Source organism: Miscanthus floridulus, chromosome 8 (genome assembly GCF_019320115.1).
Source record: "Miscanthus floridulus cultivar M001 chromosome 8, ASM1932011v1, whole genome shotgun sequence".
NCBI lineage: Eukaryota > Viridiplantae > Streptophyta > Magnoliopsida > Poales > Poaceae > Miscanthus > Miscanthus floridulus.
In genome coordinates, this window is record NC_089587.1 from 88,815,491 (window position 1) to 88,835,410 (window position 19,920).

The 19,920-nt window shown below is 48.0% G+C and overlaps 2 protein-coding genes across 2 annotated transcripts; both read right to left on the reverse strand.

The window, feature by feature from the left end:
* Nucleotides 1-2,133: 2,133 nt before the first annotated feature.
* On the reverse strand, nucleotides 2,134-4,032 carry LOC136472888 (UPF0481 protein At3g47200-like). The gene has a single exon (XM_066470592.1). It carries the CDS (start codon nucleotides 3,978-3,980, stop codon nucleotides 2,370-2,372), a length of 1,611 nt encoding a protein of 536 aa, XP_066326689.1. The 5' UTR covers nucleotides 3,981-4,032; the 3' UTR covers nucleotides 2,134-2,369.
* Nucleotides 4,033-15,187: 11,155 nt separating this feature from the next.
* On the reverse strand, nucleotides 15,188-19,442 carry LOC136472889 (glycine--tRNA ligase, mitochondrial 1-like). Its single transcript, XM_066470593.1, has 9 exons — nucleotides 18,930-19,442; nucleotides 18,020-18,402; nucleotides 17,819-17,936; nucleotides 17,320-17,514; nucleotides 16,972-17,196; nucleotides 16,710-16,769; nucleotides 16,378-16,458; nucleotides 15,868-16,273; nucleotides 15,188-15,776 (listed from the first exon to the last, which is right to left on the reverse strand). Exons 1-9 carry the CDS (start codon nucleotides 19,440-19,442, stop codon nucleotides 15,541-15,543), a joined length of 2,217 nt encoding a protein of 738 aa, XP_066326690.1. The 3' UTR covers nucleotides 15,188-15,540.
* Between the last annotated feature and the right edge of the window lie 478 nt (nucleotides 19,443-19,920).

The window sequence follows — 19,920 nt, forward strand, 5'->3', positions numbered from 1 at the left end:
CACGAGCGTCCACAGCAAGCTCACCGACTACGCCTCGTCGGCCCACGAGCGGCATGGGGAGGACTTCGACCCCGCCACCCAGCCTCTTGATACCGACCTCGTGATGAGGCTCGGAGGAGGGAAGCAGCACGGCCGGTACTGGATGGCCTCCAACATGGTCGACTTGACCTCTGTGCCCAACCTCACCCAGATCCAAGCACAGAGCACGAGCTCCTCCGTCCCCATTCGACCTCGGCAGGCGAGCACACTGCAGCAGATGGCGGCACTCCAGGTTAGTTCTATTTCATTCGCCGTTCATTACTTTTACACATGTACCTTGCATTTGCATTGTTTAAACGTTGGTGATTGAATATTGCAGGCTACTGTGGAGAGGATGGAGGCCGAGAGGGAGGCCGAGAGGGTCGAGAGGGAGAGGGCCCAGAGGAAGGCCGAGTGGGAGGTCCTGAGGGCCTAGAGAGCGGCCGAGGCGCAGAGGATGCAGGACAAGTTCTCATTCATGTCGAGCCTCGGCACCACTCTCCCGGGTGTGGTGGTGCCCCAGTCGCTGCTCGCTCCAGTTGTGCCTCCTACTCCTCTGGCTCTAGGCACTCCGATAAATATATATATATGGTTGATCAAGTCCTTTAGCTTGTGTAGATACTAATGAATTAAATTCTCCTTTGTGCAACAGTCGTCGGATTCGAACCCGACTCCTTCGCCTCAGCACACACACCCCGGCTGGACAGGTCCACCACCGCACGGAGGTGCCCCTTCAGGCTCCCATTGGGATCAGTGGCAGTAGGTGGTGCCCCTTCATGTTTCATTGACTTTTCTTGATCTAGGACTTGTGTTGGATGAAGACTTCTTAGATGTTGTCATGGATTTGCACATTGGATGTGCGTGTGATGGATTATGCAGGAGGATGTGCTTGTGATGTATTATGGATGTATGTGATGGATTATGTATGCGTTTTGTGTGATGCTAAATGCCTGTGTGCTGTCTCATGTATTATATATGAGTTTTGCGTGTTTGCTTTCGAAGGAAAGCAACAAACAAAAAAAATTGCAAATTTCTCAGCTTTGCCGAGTGCCAACACTGGGCAAAGAAGTCTTTGCCGAGTGCCAGGGGTGTGGCACTCGGCAAAGCTAGAAAAAAATGCTACAAAAACAGCCACTTCCTCAGTTTTGCCAAGTGCCACAGCCTGGCACTCGGCAAAGAGGCCAATTTTGCCGAGTGCCAGATGGTACCACTCGGGAAATATTGGCCCCGTTCGCTGGTCTGAAACTTGGCTGAAACTGGCTGAAAAACACTGTTCCGGTTGAATTGTTGTGAGAGAAAAATACTGTTCCGGCTGAAAAAAGAAGCCAAACAAGCCATTTTTAAGACAAGCGAACGGGGCCATTATTTTTAAAAAGATTTTTTTAAAAAAATGGTTTCTTTGTCGAGTGTTGAGCCCTGGCTCTTGGCAAAAATTCAAATTTTGCCGAGTGCCAGTCCCTAGGCACTCGGTAAAGCCAGCGTCAAATGTTGACGGCAGTTATTTTTTTTGCGAGTGCGGGCTTGGCACTCGGCAAAGACTTTGCCGAGTGTCGATTTTTGGCACTCGGTAAAGAAATTTTTGCCGACAAAATCTTTGCCGAGAGACCTTTGCCGAGTGCGGCACTTGGCAAAGCCTTTGCCGAGTGCTTGGCTGGCTTTGCCGAGTGCCCCCAGCACTCGGCAAAGAGGACGTCTGCAGTTGTGCTTGCGCGAACCCGAGGTGACGAGTGGAGGCGTGAATGAAGCATAGCGGCCATGCGTCGAGCGTGTTGACATTCTTCCTCTCCCTATTGCTTTGAATGGAGAGATGGAGGAGAGAGATGAGATGAAACCGAAAATGATATTTTTATGATAAATAAAATACGTGGACACCATAAGACCACGTAGCGTGTGACGTCTAGACGTGGGACAGACGCCTTACTCTAACAACCATGGACTATGCAATTTCAGAAGCGCGTTCGTTTATCCGTATATATTCCGATGATCTGGACGAGGACGAGAGAACGTATGTGAAGGCCGTGAGGGGAGCCCGGATCGAGGGAAAAGGAGGAACTTAGTTGTTCAGGATAAATGATGACAATGACTCATTTTTATAGAAATGCTACATTTGAAACCCACCTGTTTAAACTAGATATAAACAAGCTACCTACATGCTGAAAAGGGACTGTTTATAGGAGAAATAAAGAAAACAAACATAGGATTATTATTCATATGGATCCCCTTTTGGATTGTTGGAGAAATTGAAGAAGAAAAACATAGAAGCGTACTTTGATCCGCAGAATCGCTTGCAGGAAAAACACAGGACAACACCCGATCTGTGTGATGGCGGTAAAACGCCAATCTCGCCGTGGTTAATTCGGGCTGTAGTAAGGCAGCACGGTGTAGATCGTCTGCACGACGGTGAGGACGAGCAGGAAGACGGCGGCGGCGGCGGACATGCAGGTCCACGGGTTGCTGAAGTAGTCGTGCACCAGCACGGCGCGGTGGCGGTTCCAGCTGCGGCCGCAGTACTCCCGGACGTCGCGGAACAGGCCGGCGTAGTAGTTGTTGACGAACTCGGGCGGCGGGCACAGCTCGCCCAGGTGCGCGTAGAACGCCGCCGTCTCCTCGTCCCCGCCCACGAACACACCGGCCCGCTGCAGGACCTCCACGTCGCGCCGCGCGTCCACCACGGACGCCATCAGCAGCACGTAGCTCACCAGCCGCTGCAGCTCCCACCGGCCCCGGCTCTGCTCGTACGCCAGCAGGTTTGCGAAGGTGGCCTGGTTCGTGTAGCTCTCCACGGCCGGGATCTCCAGCGTGCCGCCGCGCCGGTCGAACGTCACGTCCACCATGCTCCGCGGCGACTTCTTGGCGCGGAACGTCACCCCGGAGTCCTGCAGCTCCGACGCCGGCGGCAGCAGACACGGCGTGCGCTCGTCGTCGTCCATGGACTTGGACGTCATCTCCTCCAGCGCCTCGTCCTCGCTCTTGCTGGTGGCGCCGCTCCCGCTCCCGAGCCGGTCCTCCGGCGGCAGGAACCAGTGGTAGTAGAGGTGCAGCAGGTGGTGGATCTCGCCGTCGGGGGGCCGCGTGCTCTCGGGGTCCCGCGGGCCGGCGCTGATGTTGACGGTGAGGTAGTTGACGAGGACGTTGGTGACGAAGTAGTCCCGGCCGAGCCCGCCCGTGGCGAGATCATAGAAGCGCTCGAGGACGAAGAAGGGGAGCTGGTTCTCGAGCAGCAGGATGTCGTTGTACACGTTCTGCATCGCCCACGTCGCGTTGATGAGCGCGTCCTCCTCGCTCTCCTGGCCCTTGAGGAAGAACTCCACGACGAAGCAGCCGTCCAGGAGGAGCATCTCGGCGAACTCGGCGGCGGGCAGCGCCACGGGCTCCGCGTACCGGCGGCGCGCGCGGGCCTCCATCGCGCGCGCCGCGCGGGCGTACGTGGCTAGCGTCGCGCCGCCGGGGCGGGCAAGGATGTCGCGGAGGTACCGCCACTTGTGCGCCTCCATGGCCGCGAGGTGCCGCCCGCCGCCGCGGTGGAAGGGCCCGATGGAGATCATCTGCGGGTCGTAGAGGTGCCGGTTGCGCTCGCGCATGGGCCCCGCCACGCGGAAGATGGTTAACGGCTCGCTCTCGTGCGCCTTCCCGGACAGCGCCGCCAGCCGGCATCCCATGCGCGCCGCCATGTCGTCGGCCTCCGCGTCGTCACCAATCTCCTCCTCCTCTTCATCCTCCTTCTCCACGCCGCTGCTCTCGTCCAACCGGCGCTGCACGGACGCGGACAGCTCGTCCCCTTGTACGTCTCCGTCGTCGTTTGTCTTCTCTTCGGCGTCGGCGAGTGCCCTGGCGGGGCCACTCGTAGTGTCCACGACGGTGCTGCTCTCGTCGGCCGCAGCACCGCCGTGCTCGCCCGGCGTGGCGGCGACAACCGGAGCGTGGTCCTTGGGCACTAGAAGGGGCTCCATCAGAGAGTCCATGAGTGACCCAAGATGGCCGTCACATGGACGGGACAGGTTTGAAAGGCTAGCTAATTTTATATCTGTGTCCTTTATGTAGGGGTCCTGATTAATTAAATATTAATATTCGATCAATATGCAATGTTTTCATTCCTTGGCTATAGTATTTATGGCACCTCGTTTTTTGTTACTATAGAGTCAACATGCATTGTTGTCATCATTGACTATAATATTTATGGTGTCTAATTTTTTATTCTTATTCAGTGAACATGCAGTGTTGATATTGTTTAATTATAGAAAAAATTTAAAATTCTCTTGTGGGTTGTCCCTTTAATTATACCCGTTGTTTATCTAGGATTATTGTATGAAAATTAAGGCACCTAAAATATGGCAACTCTCATATTTATATCTATATCTAATATATTCTATATCTAGAACTATAATTATATACCTATATAATAGGAAAATAAGAAGAAGAAGAAAACCTCTAAATTTCGGTCCTGCACTCTCTCTCCCCGATTCTTTTGTTTTGGTCGGTTTTTAATAAAAGTAGTAGTAATACGTCATGAATCAGAGATAGCAGTACTAATTAGTTTAAGCTTGCATACATTTTGTTCGGTAACCAAAGATGACTGTGAAATGAGGCGGGACAGGTTAACGGGCCAATAAGAAATGGTAGATATATAAATTCACCTCTATCTATCTCTGTCTCTGTCTCTATCTCTAATCTCTAATCTCTAGTTTAAAGAGTCTAAAATTTCTTGATATATATCTATTTCTAATCTCTAGTATTAAAGAGGCTAGGATTTCTTGATATATCTCTCTATCTCTATCTTTAATATTAAAGAGGCTAAGATTTATAATAATATCTCTATCTCTAATATTAAAGAGCTAAGATTTCTAAATATATTTCTATCTCTAATCCTTAATATTAAAGAGGCTAAGATTTATAGATATATCTATAATATCTATCTCTAATACCTAATATTAAAGAGGCTAATATTTTTTTTGTCTTTCATCGCCCACAACTGTTTGATGAGGATTGAGGACCCAATCTCTTTCCTTCCCACAAACTAAAGTAGCGTATCCAAGCAGTGTACGAAGTCTGATTCTAAAACAAATTGTAATCATGGTTCGTGACTCTCTTCCATGCCCATACGAGTTAAGGGCTTATCCAGATACAAAGTGTAATTCCCAAACCAATTGGAACCATACCGCATTGTAGTTGCAACTGACATGTATGTTTGCTAGTATAATATTAAAATAAGAAAAAAAATCCTCTAAATTTTCTCCATTCACTCTCTTCTCTTATCCGTCTTTTCTGGCTGGTTTTACTACGAGTAGTGGTATGGTGATGAATTAGAGATAAGAGTGATTGATTTAAACTTGCACATGTATTGTTTGTAATGGATTTCTTTTGTTAGTGGGTCTACGTGGTTTCCAAGAACATGTTTCCATCGTTTGTCGGGACAAAACAACACACTAATATGTTTCTTCTATGACCCTGATGTGCTTGAAGCTTGATCCACCCTGCACATGTCTCATGAGCAAAGAATTGCTTAACTCTCGGTTAATTATGTCCACCAAGTGAAGATGCAGATACAATCCCACACATTTAGCATATAGTTATAGTTAGAGAATTATACTTCCCACAATGCCTATATGTACACGTCATTATCTTAAACTCACCATATATGCTCATATAAGTTAAAACAATATGTGTCTAATTATGATAGGCAGTCTGATCTCAAAACATATTGGAACGGGATCATTGAATTGCAAGACATATAGGTGACTATGCAATACACTATTCTCTTTGTCCCAAAAGTAATTGCACGACTCACTTTTTAAGAAGCTATTTTTTAAGGTTGACTAGATTTATTGAAAATTTTATCAACAGTTGTATCCCCTAATATATTTATTATAAAAATAAATTCTATTATATTTAATGATACTTCTATATTTCATAAATATTACTTTGTACACTCTATTCCAAATTATAAGACGTTTTGATTTTTTTTTACTTCATAGATATACACTATGCTTAGATACATAACAAAAGCAATGTATCTAGGAATGTAAGTCTTATAATTTAGAACGGATGGAGTATATATTTATTCAAGATTAAAAATTTTTGACTCGTCAAAAAACAAGATGTATAGTATTTTTAAAACGAAAAGAGTACATAACCATGGCAACGCATGGACATATTTGCTATTATATGTTCAAGGCGGAGCTTAGTTGAGGCCAAGGTGGACCATGGCCTCCCTTGTCCAACTTAGGGTGCATTTGGTAGGGATTTAGATTCTTCTAGGAACATTGTAGATTCATATTCTCTCTCTAAAACGTTTTTTTTCTGCTGATCACTTTGTGAAACTATTTGACTAGCTCATGAATTCTTGAAACTAGAACTAGAATTAAGAGAAACCATATTTTGGGTGTTTCTGTGAACTAGTATGAGAATAGGAATTAGTTCCGAGGGATACTTCCTGAAACATCTCTCTTCGTGGCATTTGGCAGTGATTCAACTGGGAACCGAAAACATCTCTGCCAAAAGCACCCTTAATCTCTATTGAATAAACAGTAATTTTGGTGCTATTTATAAGTGTTTAGAGCTCAATATCGGTTGATTAAACAATAATTTTGATATTATTTATGAGTGTATAGAGCTCAATTATATGGACTAACTCTCTTGTTTGTTCAGTCAAGCTCCGCCACTGCGTGGGAAAGACAGGGGCCACCCTGTTAGACCATTGGAAACGCCGGCAGAGAACTGCAGCTTTTTTTATGGGCAAACGCCATCGGGCAAACGCCATCGAAAATTCTGTGACGAGCACCAGCAACGTAGCATCTCTGACTATGATCAAAGCAATTCAACGGAGCAGGCGCAATCTTATCAAAAAAAAAAGACGGAGCAGGTGCAAGGCTTGAGAAAGCCTGTGCACAAGGTGACAAGGGCATTGAATTGTCCAACACCTTTGTTGACATCACTTTGCCTTAATCGCTAAGGAAATGAGTCATGAGCTAGGCTGGAGGATTCCAAACGGAATCATCTTGTTTGGTAATACTCCAGCTGAGCGGTGAGCACCAACAGACCAACAGACACGGCAACTGAGATAAGTAACTGAAATTCCAATTCCACTGTAGATACCTGAACAATTCTCAGTCTGACCTTACAAAAGGACAGCTAGTTCAGAAGTAACTCAAATGGTAAATTTTGTATGGGTCAGAATATATCAAGAAACAGACATTTAAAAGAAACAAAAACATTGGTGACATCTGCAGATTTCATAACATCCAACTGCTATAGCACGTATCATGTATGTATGAGGGGGGGAAACTGCCTTGCTGGATCGTGTCAATACCAAAAGAGGTTATGTTTGGGCTAGTCCATCTTCTCGGCAATTGGAGAATGAAGACAATCCATCCTGACGCCTTCTTAGACATGAGGGTGGCAGGATTTTTCGCTCCTGGTCACCTTGGAGGCGTCAAGGTCGGAGCCTCCGAGCACTTGGTCGGGGTCGGGGCATGTCGGGAGGTCGGAACCCCTGTGTGCCAGATTGGTGTTGGAGTGTGTGTGGATCGGATCCTCCAGGATATGGGTAGACGGCTCGTGGAGATCGTTGATGAAGACCCTATCTGGAGACGGAACCCACCTGGCAGCCAATTTTGCGAGGAAATCAGCGGCATCGTTATCCTTTCGAGAGACATGATGCAATTCGATCCCTCAGAACTTATCCTCGAGCTTGCGCACCTACTGGTAGTATGCTGCCATGAGAGGGCTCTTGTAGGAGGACTCCTTCATGACTTGGTCGACGACCAACTCTGAGTCACCACGGACGTACAGCCGCGTAGCGTCGAGCTCGACGGCGATGCGCAGTCCTTTGATGAGGGCCTTGTACTCCGTGGCGTTGTTTGAGGCAAAAAATGGAGACGGATCGCGTAGCGGAGCCTGCTCTCATCCGGGGAGATCAGAACCACTCCATCCCCCGAGCCGGACGCCATAACCGACCCATCGAAGTACATTGTCTAGTACTTGTGGGTGACGTCCGAGGTTGGGAGCTGGACTTTTGTCCATTCGGCGATGAAGTCAGCGAGAGCCTGAGACTTGATAGCGGTGCGAGGGACATACCTGATGTCGTGACCCATGAGCTCGAGAGCCCACTTGGAGATTTGTCCTACGACATCGCGGTTGCGGATGATGTCTGCCAGTGGGTACGAGGTGGCGACCATGACCTCATGGTCGGTGAAGTAGTGCAGGAGCTACCGAGTCGCCATCAGAACGGTGTACAGAAGCTTCTGCACCTAGGGGTATCGAGCCTTGGCATCGGTGAGTACCTCACCGACGAAGTACACCAGTCGTTGCACCTTCAGGGGGCATCCCGGCTCCTCCCTTTTGACGACGAGGGCGGCGCTCACAACGTGGTTGTTTGCCGCGATGTAGAGGAGGAGGAGTTCTCCCCGTTCAGGAGCGACGAGGACTGGGGCCGACGTCAACGTTGTTTTGAGGCTTTCCAAGGCATGTTGTGCCTCTTCTATCCTGACAAATGTGTCTGTCTTTTCGAGAAGTTTATAGAGGGTCATTCCTCGTTCCCCTACTCGGGAGATGAACTAGTTTAGGGCGGCCAAACAGTCGGTGAGTCTCTGTACGCCTTTGATGTTGCGTATAGGGCCCATGTTGGAGATGGTCGTGATTTTTTTGGGGTTGGCTTCGATGTCACGCTCAGATACAATGTATCCAAGGAGCTTCTCCTTCGGAACTCCAAAAACACATTTTTTAGGATTTAATTTGATATTGAACCTTCAGAGGTTTGCGAATGTTGCGGCCAAGTTTGCGATCAGGTCGCTAGCTTGAGCCGTTTTCACCACTACGTCATCTACATAGACGGCGATTGTTGGTTTTGGCCGCTCGACTTGGTCAGGCTAGTCGGGCGGGTCAATTTAGTCGGCGAAGCATCGCTGCATGCACCATTGATAGGTGGCGCCAGCGTTCTTCAGACCGAAAGGCATGGTTACGTAGCAGTACGAACCATACGGGGTGATGAATGAAGTCACGACCTGGTCGGACTCTTTCATCGTGATCTGGTGGTAGCCTGAGTAGGCATCTAGAAAGGAGAGGATTTCGCATCCTGAGGTGGAGTCGACTATCTGGTCTATCCATGGCAAAGGAAAATGGTCCTTTTAACACGCCTTGTTGAGGCCAGTATAATCAACACACATTCTCCATTTTCCGGTCTTCTTTTTCACAAGAACAGGATTAGCTAGCCAGTTGGAGTGGTATACCTCTTTGATGAACCCAGCTGCTAGGAGTTTGGTGATCTCCTCGCCTATGGCCCTGCACTTCTCGTCGTCAAAGCGACGCAAGCGTTGCTTGGCGGGCTTCGAGCCTAGGATGAGGCATAAAGCGTGCTCAGCGACCTCCCTTGGTATGCCTGGCATATTAGAAGGTTTCAACATGAAGACATCGTGATTAGCGCATAGAAAGTCGGCGAGCTCGCTTTCCTATTTGGCCGGGAGCTTGGTCCCGATCCGCACCGTCATGGTCGGGTCGGCGGGGTCGATCTCCATCGCCTTGGTTTCCTCGGTCGGATGGATGGCACTTAAGGAGGTTGGCTCATTGCAGTCTAGGACTGCTAGAGTCAACGAATTCCTGAGCTCCAGGAGCTCAGTGGAGTTGATGACGGCCATGGCGAGCTCGTAATGCTCGCGGTCGCACATGTAGGCGTGCGAAAAGGTGCTATCCACGGTGATGACGCCGTTTGGTCTCGGCATCTTCAACTTGAGGTAGGTGTAGTTGGGGATCACCATGAACTTGGCGTAGCATGGCCGCCCCAAGATGGCATGGTAGGACCCTGGAAAGTCCACCACCTCAAAGGTGAGGACCTCCGAGCAAAAGTTGGCTCGGTCGCCAAACATGACGTGCAGGTCGATCTGCCCGAGTGGGTACGCCTACATCCCTAGGATCATGCCCTGGAAGGGAGAGCTCACTGGGTGGAGCTCCGACCAGAGGATGTGCATGGCATCAATGGTATCAACGTAGAGAATGTTGAGGCCGCTGCCTCCGTTCATCAGCACCTTGGTGAGGCGCTTCTTGCGGACGATGCGGTCAACGACGAGCGGGTAGTGACTCAGTCGAGCGATGTGGGAAGGATGGTCTCTCTGATCAAAAGTGGTCGGGGAGTCCGACTAGCTAAGGAAAGAGAGGACAGCCGTCTCGGCAGCACATGCCTCTCTGTAGCATACTTTGTGCTGGTGCTTGAGTGGATGGCATCGGATCCCCCAAAGATCATGAGGCATTCCTCGGGGTCGGGGAAGCCATCATCACCCTTGCCCGCTGCGCCTCCTTTCTTTGCCGCCTCCTCCTTGCCCTTCCCCTCCTTCAGCTTGCCGGCCTATCGCAGGAAGTGCTTGAGGAGCTCATAGTCCTTGTAGAGGTGCCTGATAGGGTATGCGTGAATGGTGCATGGACTCTCCATGAGCTTGTCAAAGTGGTCGGGCTGGCCCTGCTAGGGCTGCTTGCCCGCACGATCGGCTACGGCGACCAAAGCTAGGTTGGCCGATTGACGCTGATCCTTCTTGTTCTTCTTGCCCCTTTGCGTGGAGAGGCCTTTGCCTTGGTCCTCGCGCTTGGCCTTGCCCTTGTCCCAACCGCCGCTAAAGACCGCCTTGACCACCTCCTCGCCGGAGGCATGGTTCGTGGCGATGTCGAGCAGGTCACGGGTGGTACGAGGCTTTAGACAGCTGAGCTTGTGGATCAAGGACTCACAGTTTATCCTAGAGAGGAACGCGCTGATGACATCCGCGTCAACGACATCAGGAAGGGAGTTGCACCATTTTGAGAACCTACGGATGTAATCCCATAGGGACTAATTGGGCTCCTACTAGCAGCTCTTGAGGTCCTAGTAATTCCTAGGATGGACATATGTCCCCTGAAAATTTCTGATGAAGACCCTCTTGAGATCCGCCTAGTCACGAATGCTGTCGGGGGGGGGGGGGATTCGAGCCATGCTCAAACATGCTCCCCCACGCAGATGGGGAGATACTGAATGATGAAGTGGTCATCATCCACTCCTCTAGCTCGGTAGGTGAGCCATAAGTCTTCGAGCCATATACCGGGGTTTGTTTCCCCGGTGTCTCTGGCGATGTTGGTGGGTGGTTGAAAGCGCTGTGGGAACGGTGCTCTCTAGATGCGACGACCAAAGGCCCATGGTCCCAGGCCATCTGGGCTAGGACTTCGGTCGTTTGGTCGGCCACCATGCCTGGGGTGTGAGTCCTCGCACTCCTCGATGGTCAGGCCAGGGCCCGTGCCGCCTGCTCTCGCTGCCACTTGATGGACACCATCATCGTGTCGGGCATGTAGTCGATTGTTGATGACATTGCGAGCATCACGGTTTGGCTTGAGCCGTTCATGCACAAGTGGTCGATGTGGAGCGGGCGCTGGGTCAGGCTGTGGTGCAGCTGTGGCCTCCTACCCTAGCCCAACAACTATAGTGGTGAGTGGATGGAGCGATTCGACTGGTGCGGCCCCATTCCCCTGGCGGGGCAAGAGGTCGCGAGCCGGTGTCACGATGCGGAGCTCTCCGCCTGTTGAATGGTGGTGGTTTCCACCAGTGTCCGAAGGTTCTGGTGGATTGCCTATTCCTGTGGGTCGGCAGGCTCGAGAAGGCCGCGTAGAAGCATCGTCGCAATAGCGATGTGCTGGCTAGCCTGAGCAAACTGTAGGGGATCATTCCCTCCATCTAGGATGTTACGCTGGACCTAGTGGGTGTGACCCTAAGCGCCGCTCGTCGAGTCACACGCACATGACGCAGCGTGATGCGCCGAGCACGTAGGCGCAGGTGGCGGCTGACTCTGCCGCCTTTGTCGTAACTCCTCGCCGTGCTCCTGCGCACGCATGAGGACCTTCGCACGAGGGTCTGTAGGGGTGTGAGTGTGTAAAGATTTTGCTACCATCGGTGGCTGTCCCAAGGCATCCACCATAGCACACTCCCAGGACAGAGGGTGGCCAGATACCACGACGTCGTCGATGCTGGAGCCATCGCTTTCGACCTCATCATCTATGAGGTCATGAAAGGAGGCGGGAGCATAGCCCGCCATCCCCACGAATTTGGATGTCAGAGGGGGCAGCGTTAGCATCCTTCGGAGCCCCCTCGCATACGCGTCCCCAGGGGAAATGAAGTCGTAGGGGAACCAGTCGTACGATGGTCATGGTGAGGATAACGGAGTCCCTCCAGAGAGTCGGCAGAAGGTGTTAAATAGTGAATAAAGAAAAATATGTATGTTACTCACTGTGGAGTTTGAGCCCAGCATGGGCTCGAGGCGAAGCGTAGGTGTCTCGATGTTGAGGTCGTCGAGTGGCCTAGGGCCGGCGGAAGGCGCTCCTCCTCCAGTGGACGCCGAGATGAGCACCTCCTCGCGAAGGCGGAGTACACCGAGCTGGTCAACGATGAAGTCTAGACTTCCGAAGAGGAAGGTCTAGAGCGGCTCGAAGATGGGAGGAACCCACATCCCAATAGGTGGGAGCATGGAAAACTCCAGCGAGCCAAAGCGAATCGTATCGCTTGAGCCCGTCATGCCGAAGATGGTGGAAAGATGGGCCATCCGATGACCAAAAGCATGAACACACGACGTCCTCCCCACGGACGGCGCCAACTATCGGTGCGGAAAATGATCAACAAGTAAATATTTGTAGTTTTGCCGTGCGTTGTGATCGGATGTGGCCTAGCACTCAATGACATATGATTTATATTGGTTTAGGCAACGTGCCCTTTGTCCAGTTTCAGTCGGTCGGAGACTTTATTCCTGAGCCCAGGTGCTCGAAGTTTGCTGTGGGGTTACAAATAAGTAGGAATAAGAAGGGGGGGTATTAAAGGCCCGGTCGGACTCTGAACCAAAGGGCCAAGAGTGACGGAGGCTCTAACATGCGCTAAGTATTAAAGCGTATGCTCTGTGTAGCTTTAGAGTTCTAGAGCTATTGTGCTATTTGAGTTTTCAGGTCGAATGCTCGAATCGTCTAGCTTCTCTTTCTTGACGAGAGCCAGAAGTAGCCAGATCCCTTTTTAGGAGAGAGCTCATCCCTTTTTATAGTCGAAGGGGATGAGCTCTTATAAGTCAGAGAAAGAGAGAATGTATACGTGTGCGACCTAGTCTTGTTGCTCACGCTGTCGGGTACGAGACGGTTGTCAGCGCCCACAATATTGTTTATGTCTAGATGCATGTGGCAAGCTCTACCGTGTTCGCCTGGTATGGCAAATATCGATGCCTACAATACTATTTGGGTTCTGACACGTCTAGAAGATTGCATAGTTCCTATATGGAATGGCCTAGTGGCACCGTCCTGTAGGTGCGCAGGGTATGGCAGAGTATGGTCCTCGGTATTGCGGTTTGACTTGAGTGCCTTACCTTATCTGCTCTGCCTGATCCTCGGGCCTTCACCGAGCGGGCGTCCCTGGTCGATCGTTCCCAGTCGGCCCCGACCATGTCGGTCGGAGAAGAGCTATAAGCAGAGGTCCGGCGTATCCCCGGTCGGAAAAGGAGGTTGGAGTCGGACTATGTCCCCACCTTAGCCAGGCCTTCCGGTCGGGGACCGGATCGTTCTCCCGGCCTATCATTAGGTATCTGGGCCGGCCCGGGAAGCTGCGTGGTCGCTACGTCGTCTGCTAGGACGAGTTTTTTGCTGAGAAGCGGGCCCATTGAGGACTCTGGGTTTATGAACCCGACACAATCCCACACATTTAGCATATAGTTATAGTTAGAGAATTATACTTCCCACAATGCCTATATGTACACGTCATTATCTTAAACTCACGATATATGCTCGTATAAGTTAAAACAATATGTGTCTAATTATGATAGACAGTCTGATCTCAAAACATATTGCAACAGTTGACGGGATCGTTGAATTGCAAGACATATAGGTGACTATGCAATACACTATTCTCTTTGTCCCAAAAGTAATTGCACCACTCACTTTTTAAGAAGCTATTTTTTAAGGTTGACTAGATTTATAGAAAATTTTATCAACAGTTGTATCCCCTAATATATTTATTATAAAAATAAATTCTATTATATTTAATGATACTTCTACATTTCATAAATATTACTTTGTACACCATCTATTCCAAATTATAAGACGTTTTGACCTTTTTTTACTTCATAGATATACACTATGTTTAGATATATAACAAAAGCAATGTATCTAGGAATGCCAAGTCTTATAATTTAGAATGGAGAGAGTATCTATTTATTCAAGATTAAAAAAAATTGACTCGTCAAAAAACAAGATGTACAGTATTTTTAAAATGAAAAGAGTACATAACCATGGTAACGCATGGATATATTTGCTATTATATGTTCAAGGCGGAGCTTAGTTGAGGCCAAGGTGGACCATGGCCTCCCTTGTCCAACTTAGGGTGGTAGGGATTTAGATTCTTATAGAAACATTGTAGATCCATATTCTCTATCTAAAACGTTTTTTTTCTACTGAATCAGAATCACTTTGTGAAACTATTTGACTAGCTCATGAATTCTTGAAACTAGAACTAGAATTAAGAGAAACTATATTTTGGGTGTTTATGTGAACTAGTATGAGAATAGGAATTAGTTCCAAGCAATACTTCCTGAAACATCTCTCTTTGTGGCGTTTGGCAGAACCGAAAACATCTCTACCAAAAGCACCCTTAATCTCTATTGAATAAACAGTAATTTTGGTGCTATTTATAAGTGTTTAGAGCTCAATATCGGTTGATTAAACAATAATTTTGATATTATTTGTGTATAGAGCTCAATTATATGGACTAACTCTCTTGTTTGTTCAGTCAAGCTCCGCCACTGCGTGTGAAAGACAGGGGCCACCCTGTTAGACCATTGGAAACGCCGGCAGAGAACTCCAGCTTTTTTTATGGGCAAACGCCATCGGGCAAACGCCATCGAAAATTCTGTGACGAGCACCAGCAACGTAGCATCTCTGACTATGATCAAAGCAATTCAACGGAGCAGGCGCAATCTTATCAAAAAAAAAAAAAAGACGGAGCAGGTGCAAGGCTTAAGAAAGCCTGTGCACAAGGTGACAAGGGCATTGAATTGTCCAACACCTTTGTTGACATCACTTTGCCTTAATCGCTAAGGAAATGAGTCATGAGCTAGGCTGGAGGATTCCAAACGGAATCATCTTGTTTGGTAATACTCCAGCTGAGCGGTGAGCACCAACAGACCAACAGACACGGCAATTGAGATAAGTAACTGAAATTCCAATTCCACTGTAGATACCTGAACAATTCTCAGTCTGACCTTACAAAAGGACAGCTAGTTCAGAAGTAACTCAAATGGTAAATTTTGTATGGGTCAGAATATATCAAGAAACAGACATTTAAAAGAAACAAAAACATTGGTGACATCTGCAAATTTCATAACATCCAACTGCTATAGCACGTATCATGTATGTATGAGGGGGAAAAACTGCCTTGCTGGATCGTGTCAATACCAAAAGAGGTTATGTTTGGGCTAGTCAATCTTCTCGGCAATTGGAGAATGAAGACAATCCATCCTGACGCCTTCTTAGACATGAGGGTGGAAGGATTTTTCACTCCTGGTCACCTTGGGGACCAACATGGGCAGGATACTTTGCAGAAACATCTGCCCAGGTGCTTTCGCCTTCTGTCAGCTGCTTCACCACGGATGCCACCTCGTTGATGTCCACACGGATCTGCTCCTTGCTGTCCCTCTCTCGGATCGTCACGTTTGTTGCCGAATCCACTGTTACAGCAAATGGAACACCAATCTCATCTGTCCTCGCATATCTCCTCCCAATAGAAATTGCTGCAAGAAAACAAACACAAGCTTATGCTTACTATAGTCCATTCAGCCTACATTATACGGAGTGGAGTATTTACGATTGCATCGCACGTACCAGTAGTGTCAATAATGTGGGAGATACCAGCAGTTGTTAATGCCTTAGCGATTACTTTGGCAGCAGCATCAAACTCTTGATTCTTAACGAGGGGGAACACGGTGCACTTGATGGGAGCCACAAGAGGAGGGAACCGGAAGACATTCAGTTGTTCCTCTTCTGATTTGCTAGGCCTTGTGTAAAACGAATGCTCAAACAAGCAGTAGATGATACGGCCTATGCCAAATGACGGCTCGATGACCGAAGGGGTGAAGACTCTCTGATGTTCCAGCTTCTTCTCCATGCTGATAGATACCATCTTCTTTGTAATCACCACATCTTTTCCAAGTGTGCAGACTTTAAAATTTGTCTCCCCCTTGGTTTCTAGTTCAGCTTTCATCTCAAATGCTTCCTTCTCACTCATAGCCTGGTATATGGTGATACCAACAGAATAAAGTAGTTTACTCAGGGAAGGGAGACATCAGAAAAGCTAGCAGCCACGTATAACAAGGATAATGATAGACTTGTTACCTCCAATGCTTCAAGGACCATCTTTTGGTTGCCCTTAAAAGCCAGCCCCAGGTCTTTCTTTGAGGGAACTATGATAAGTTTCTGCAATAATGAATATCAGCAAACATATAAGGACATGTTAATGCCATAAATAAAAAGTTCATTTTAAAGTATAAAGGGAAAATCTATATTGGCACTCAGAACGGTAGTGAACTTGAACCGTACTTTTTTTGTAATATTTAATTTAACTTGAACCATGTACTTCAATGGGTAAGCAAACACTGTCATGTATTTAACATGAAAACTAAGATATAGCTACTGAAGAAACTGGAAAAGTGGATTTTATGTCTCACCTCAACCTCTCTAGGCTTGGAGAATTTTTCATGAGCAACAAGTGGGACACCACTTTTCTCCTGTGAGATAGTAAGCAGACAATCATGGTAATATTAGCAGCACATTTGCACACCAAACAGAGGACAATGATACAATTCATTTACCAAGTGCAGTTACAACATGAGATGAGCAACTTCAATTGCCATAGCAACATATCCAAAGCACAAAAAAATATGTATCTGATAAATTATCCAGGTTGTGAAAAAGATGCAGTAAGCTTACCGTGTGAGCTTTCAAATCATATGCAGATCTATCAGCAATACCCACACACTCTATCCACCCGTAAGAGCTCTCTATCTCAGCATCCCAACAGTCAGCAGCATAATGAGCCATCTCATTAGGTAGATGCTGCCTGAAGCGCAACCGACCCTTATCAATTCCCAAGCATGTCAGGAAAAGATAGACCCTTCCAATGAAGTAACCAAGTGTCTCATTATTAACAGTTCCCTGTAAATAACAGTAGTGTAATAGTTTACAATTATATCCAGGGTAAAAAACAGCATATATAAACAAAAGAACAAAGGGAATATATCAAATTGGAAAGAGAAAAAATTGCCAGCAACTGTTAACCTTTGAAACTGCTTCCCCAAGCTTCATTAGCTTGGCTGACTCCCCAGAGAGTTGCAGCTCTCTTGGAAACATCAGGAACTCCAAATCAGCAACATCAACAAATTTTGGATGTGATTTGTCCTCTGGGTCCACAAAATGCTCAATCTCTGCCAATGTGAATTCACGCACTCGGAGAAGACCTTGCCGTGGCGAGATCTGATTGTCAAGTTCTAGACGTAGTGAGTACTTGAAAAAAAAGGAATATCTAAGCAACTTTGAATAGCCGATAACTGCTTTTTAGAAACATGAACAAATGTACTGTCAACTATCAGAATGTATAAATTATTCCAAGCATATTAACAAAAACAAAGTTAGTGTAGAACCTCTATTAATTTCAATAACAAAGTATGAGGCACTGAACAAACAGTGACTGAAGCAAGCTATGATTGAGTTAAATGGCATATAACACAGCAATTAGTAGTAGTAGCCATTTATAGAAATGTGACAAAAAAACACAAACCTCATTTCTAAAAGCTTGCCCAATTTGAGCAGCGGCAAAGGGGAGCTTTTGGCCATTGTAATAGTACAGGTCCTTGAAGTTTACAAAAATACCCTGTGCAGTCTCTGGTCGCATATACCTATTTCCACCACACAAATTGGACCTTTTTAGCCAATCACCACAGAAGGAACATAATTACAGAGAGGATGGAGATATTCTTACCCCACACTAAGACCAGTGGGGCCAATAGATGTCTGGAACATAAGATTGAATGGGTAGGGATCAGAAAGCGGATTCTTTGTATCGGGGGAAACAATGCTGTATTCCTTAATCTTTGCACCAAGTTCCTCTGCTGATAGGTCATCCAAAATGGCAAGAACACGCTTAAATTCATCAGCCTTCTCTTGGGGCAAGGCAAGGTCTTTCTCAAGCTTCTCCTTGCAAAAATCTTTCAACAAGTGGTCAGCACGGTAGCATGTGCCTGTCTTCTCATCTTTGACCATGAGGTCAGTAAACTTCTCAACATGGCCTGATGCCTTCAAGACAACCTCAGGCGTCACACAGGGGCAGTCAACCTCCAACATGTTCTCTTCCAAAACGAAGTGCTGGGAGAGAAATTAAGAATGTTGGTACTCTTAGCAAATAAGAAGTAGAACAAAATGAATCATCAAACACAAGAAATCACTATAATGTAGCCAGTTCCAAATAGCAATTCACATCGTAAACCTAGAACCGAAACTAACAACACAGAGTACACAAGGAAGGCTAAAAAATTCTAATTTTCCATAGCGCATTTTCCAATCAGTACTTACTAAATGACATGAAAAGGTTATGGCACGATTACAGTAGCCAATGTACAACTAAAGCATGGGAAAAAAAAATTATCAACTGGACCAATGCAACACTCCTGTCCTAATAGAAAATCGTTGTCATAATCGATTATAGATACAACCCCTCAGGGGAAAACAAAATTCTATACATGGATTAATTACGCATAAAACAAACCACTTTTCCGCATCTGAATGTACACATGTCACAATCGTTGCCGCGCAGCAGCCACGCGCATCAGCTAAGACGAAACTACATACATGGGAGGTCAAAGTGCATTTAGAGACAGAATCGCGGGCGTCACCTGGCGCCAGAAGGAAAGCACGTTGGCCTTGACGCGGCACCCGGGCGGCCCGTAGTCGTAGAGCCCCGCGACACCGCGGTAGATCTTGAAGGAGGGTATGTAGAACAGCTTCCGCTCCAGCGTGTTCACCACCGCCTGCCGCAGCTCCTCCCTCGCGGCGCCACCCGCGCCCGCCCCGAGCGCCTGCTGCAGCCGGCGCGCGGCGGCGCCGGCCTCGACCTTGAGCGCCTTGAGCGCCTCGACCGCGGCGTCCACGTCGGCCTTGGACGCGCCGCCGGCGGCCTTGAGCGCGCGCACGGCCTCGGCCTGCGCGTCCGCGGCGGCCTGGCGCTCCGCGAGCGCGCGCCGCAGCGTGTCCTCCGATGGCGCGGCCATCGAGGTAACGGCGGAGGTGGTGTGGTGCCGGCGGCTCGCGGCGGCGGCTAGGGTTGCGGCGGGCTGGGTTCTGGGTTTAGGGGTGGAGCTGGATAGTGAGGAGAAGACGAGCTGGGGGCGGAATCGCATAAAGACCATTGATGGATGCGGCCGCGGCAACGAAAGCAAGACGCACAAAGATCGTTGAGGAATGTGCATTTGGACCCTCACATTTTGGTCTAATTTAATATGAAAAGAGTTCATGGACCTATACGAATATGAAGGTTTCACAAATAAAGCTGACGAGGGATAACCTAGCTGAGAGAAGAGAGGTATATGATAAAACTTGCCTATTTTATTCCGAAGCTGAGTGTATTTACCACTTGTTCTTTGATTGTTGTGTGGCAAAAGCTCTTTGGGCCTTCCTCGCTCAAAATATTAATCCGAGTGGCGAATGGTCTTATGAGTTTGTGGTGACTTTTTGGCCAGCTAACAAGAAGCATTTGCTGACAAATGCTATCTTTGTTACGGCTTTGTGGTGCTTATGAAAATCTCGAAATAACATGTGCTTTCAAGGTGCGGTCTGGTCAGGAACGAAGGAGCTGGTACAGAGGATGGAGAGAAGTTGGAATAGATG

Excerpts from the sequence above, each read along its gene's own strand:
- LOC136472888 (XM_066470592.1), bottom strand. The coding sequence starts at position 3,980 with ATGGACTCTCTGATGGAGCCCCTTCTAGTGCCCAAGGACCACGCTCCG.
- LOC136472889 (XM_066470593.1), bottom strand. The coding sequence starts at position 19,442 with ATGGTCTTTATGCGATTCCGCCCCCAGCTCGTCTTCTCCTCACTATCC. Across the intron at positions 18,403-18,929 it reads TGCTTTCCTTCTGGCGCCAG|CACTTCGTTTTGGAAGAGAA; the intron begins GTGACGCCCGCG and ends TTTCTCTCCCAG. Across the intron at positions 15,777-15,867 it reads CCACATTATTGACACTACTG|CAATTTCTATTGGGAGGAGA; the intron begins GTACGTGCGATG and ends GTTTTCTTGCAG.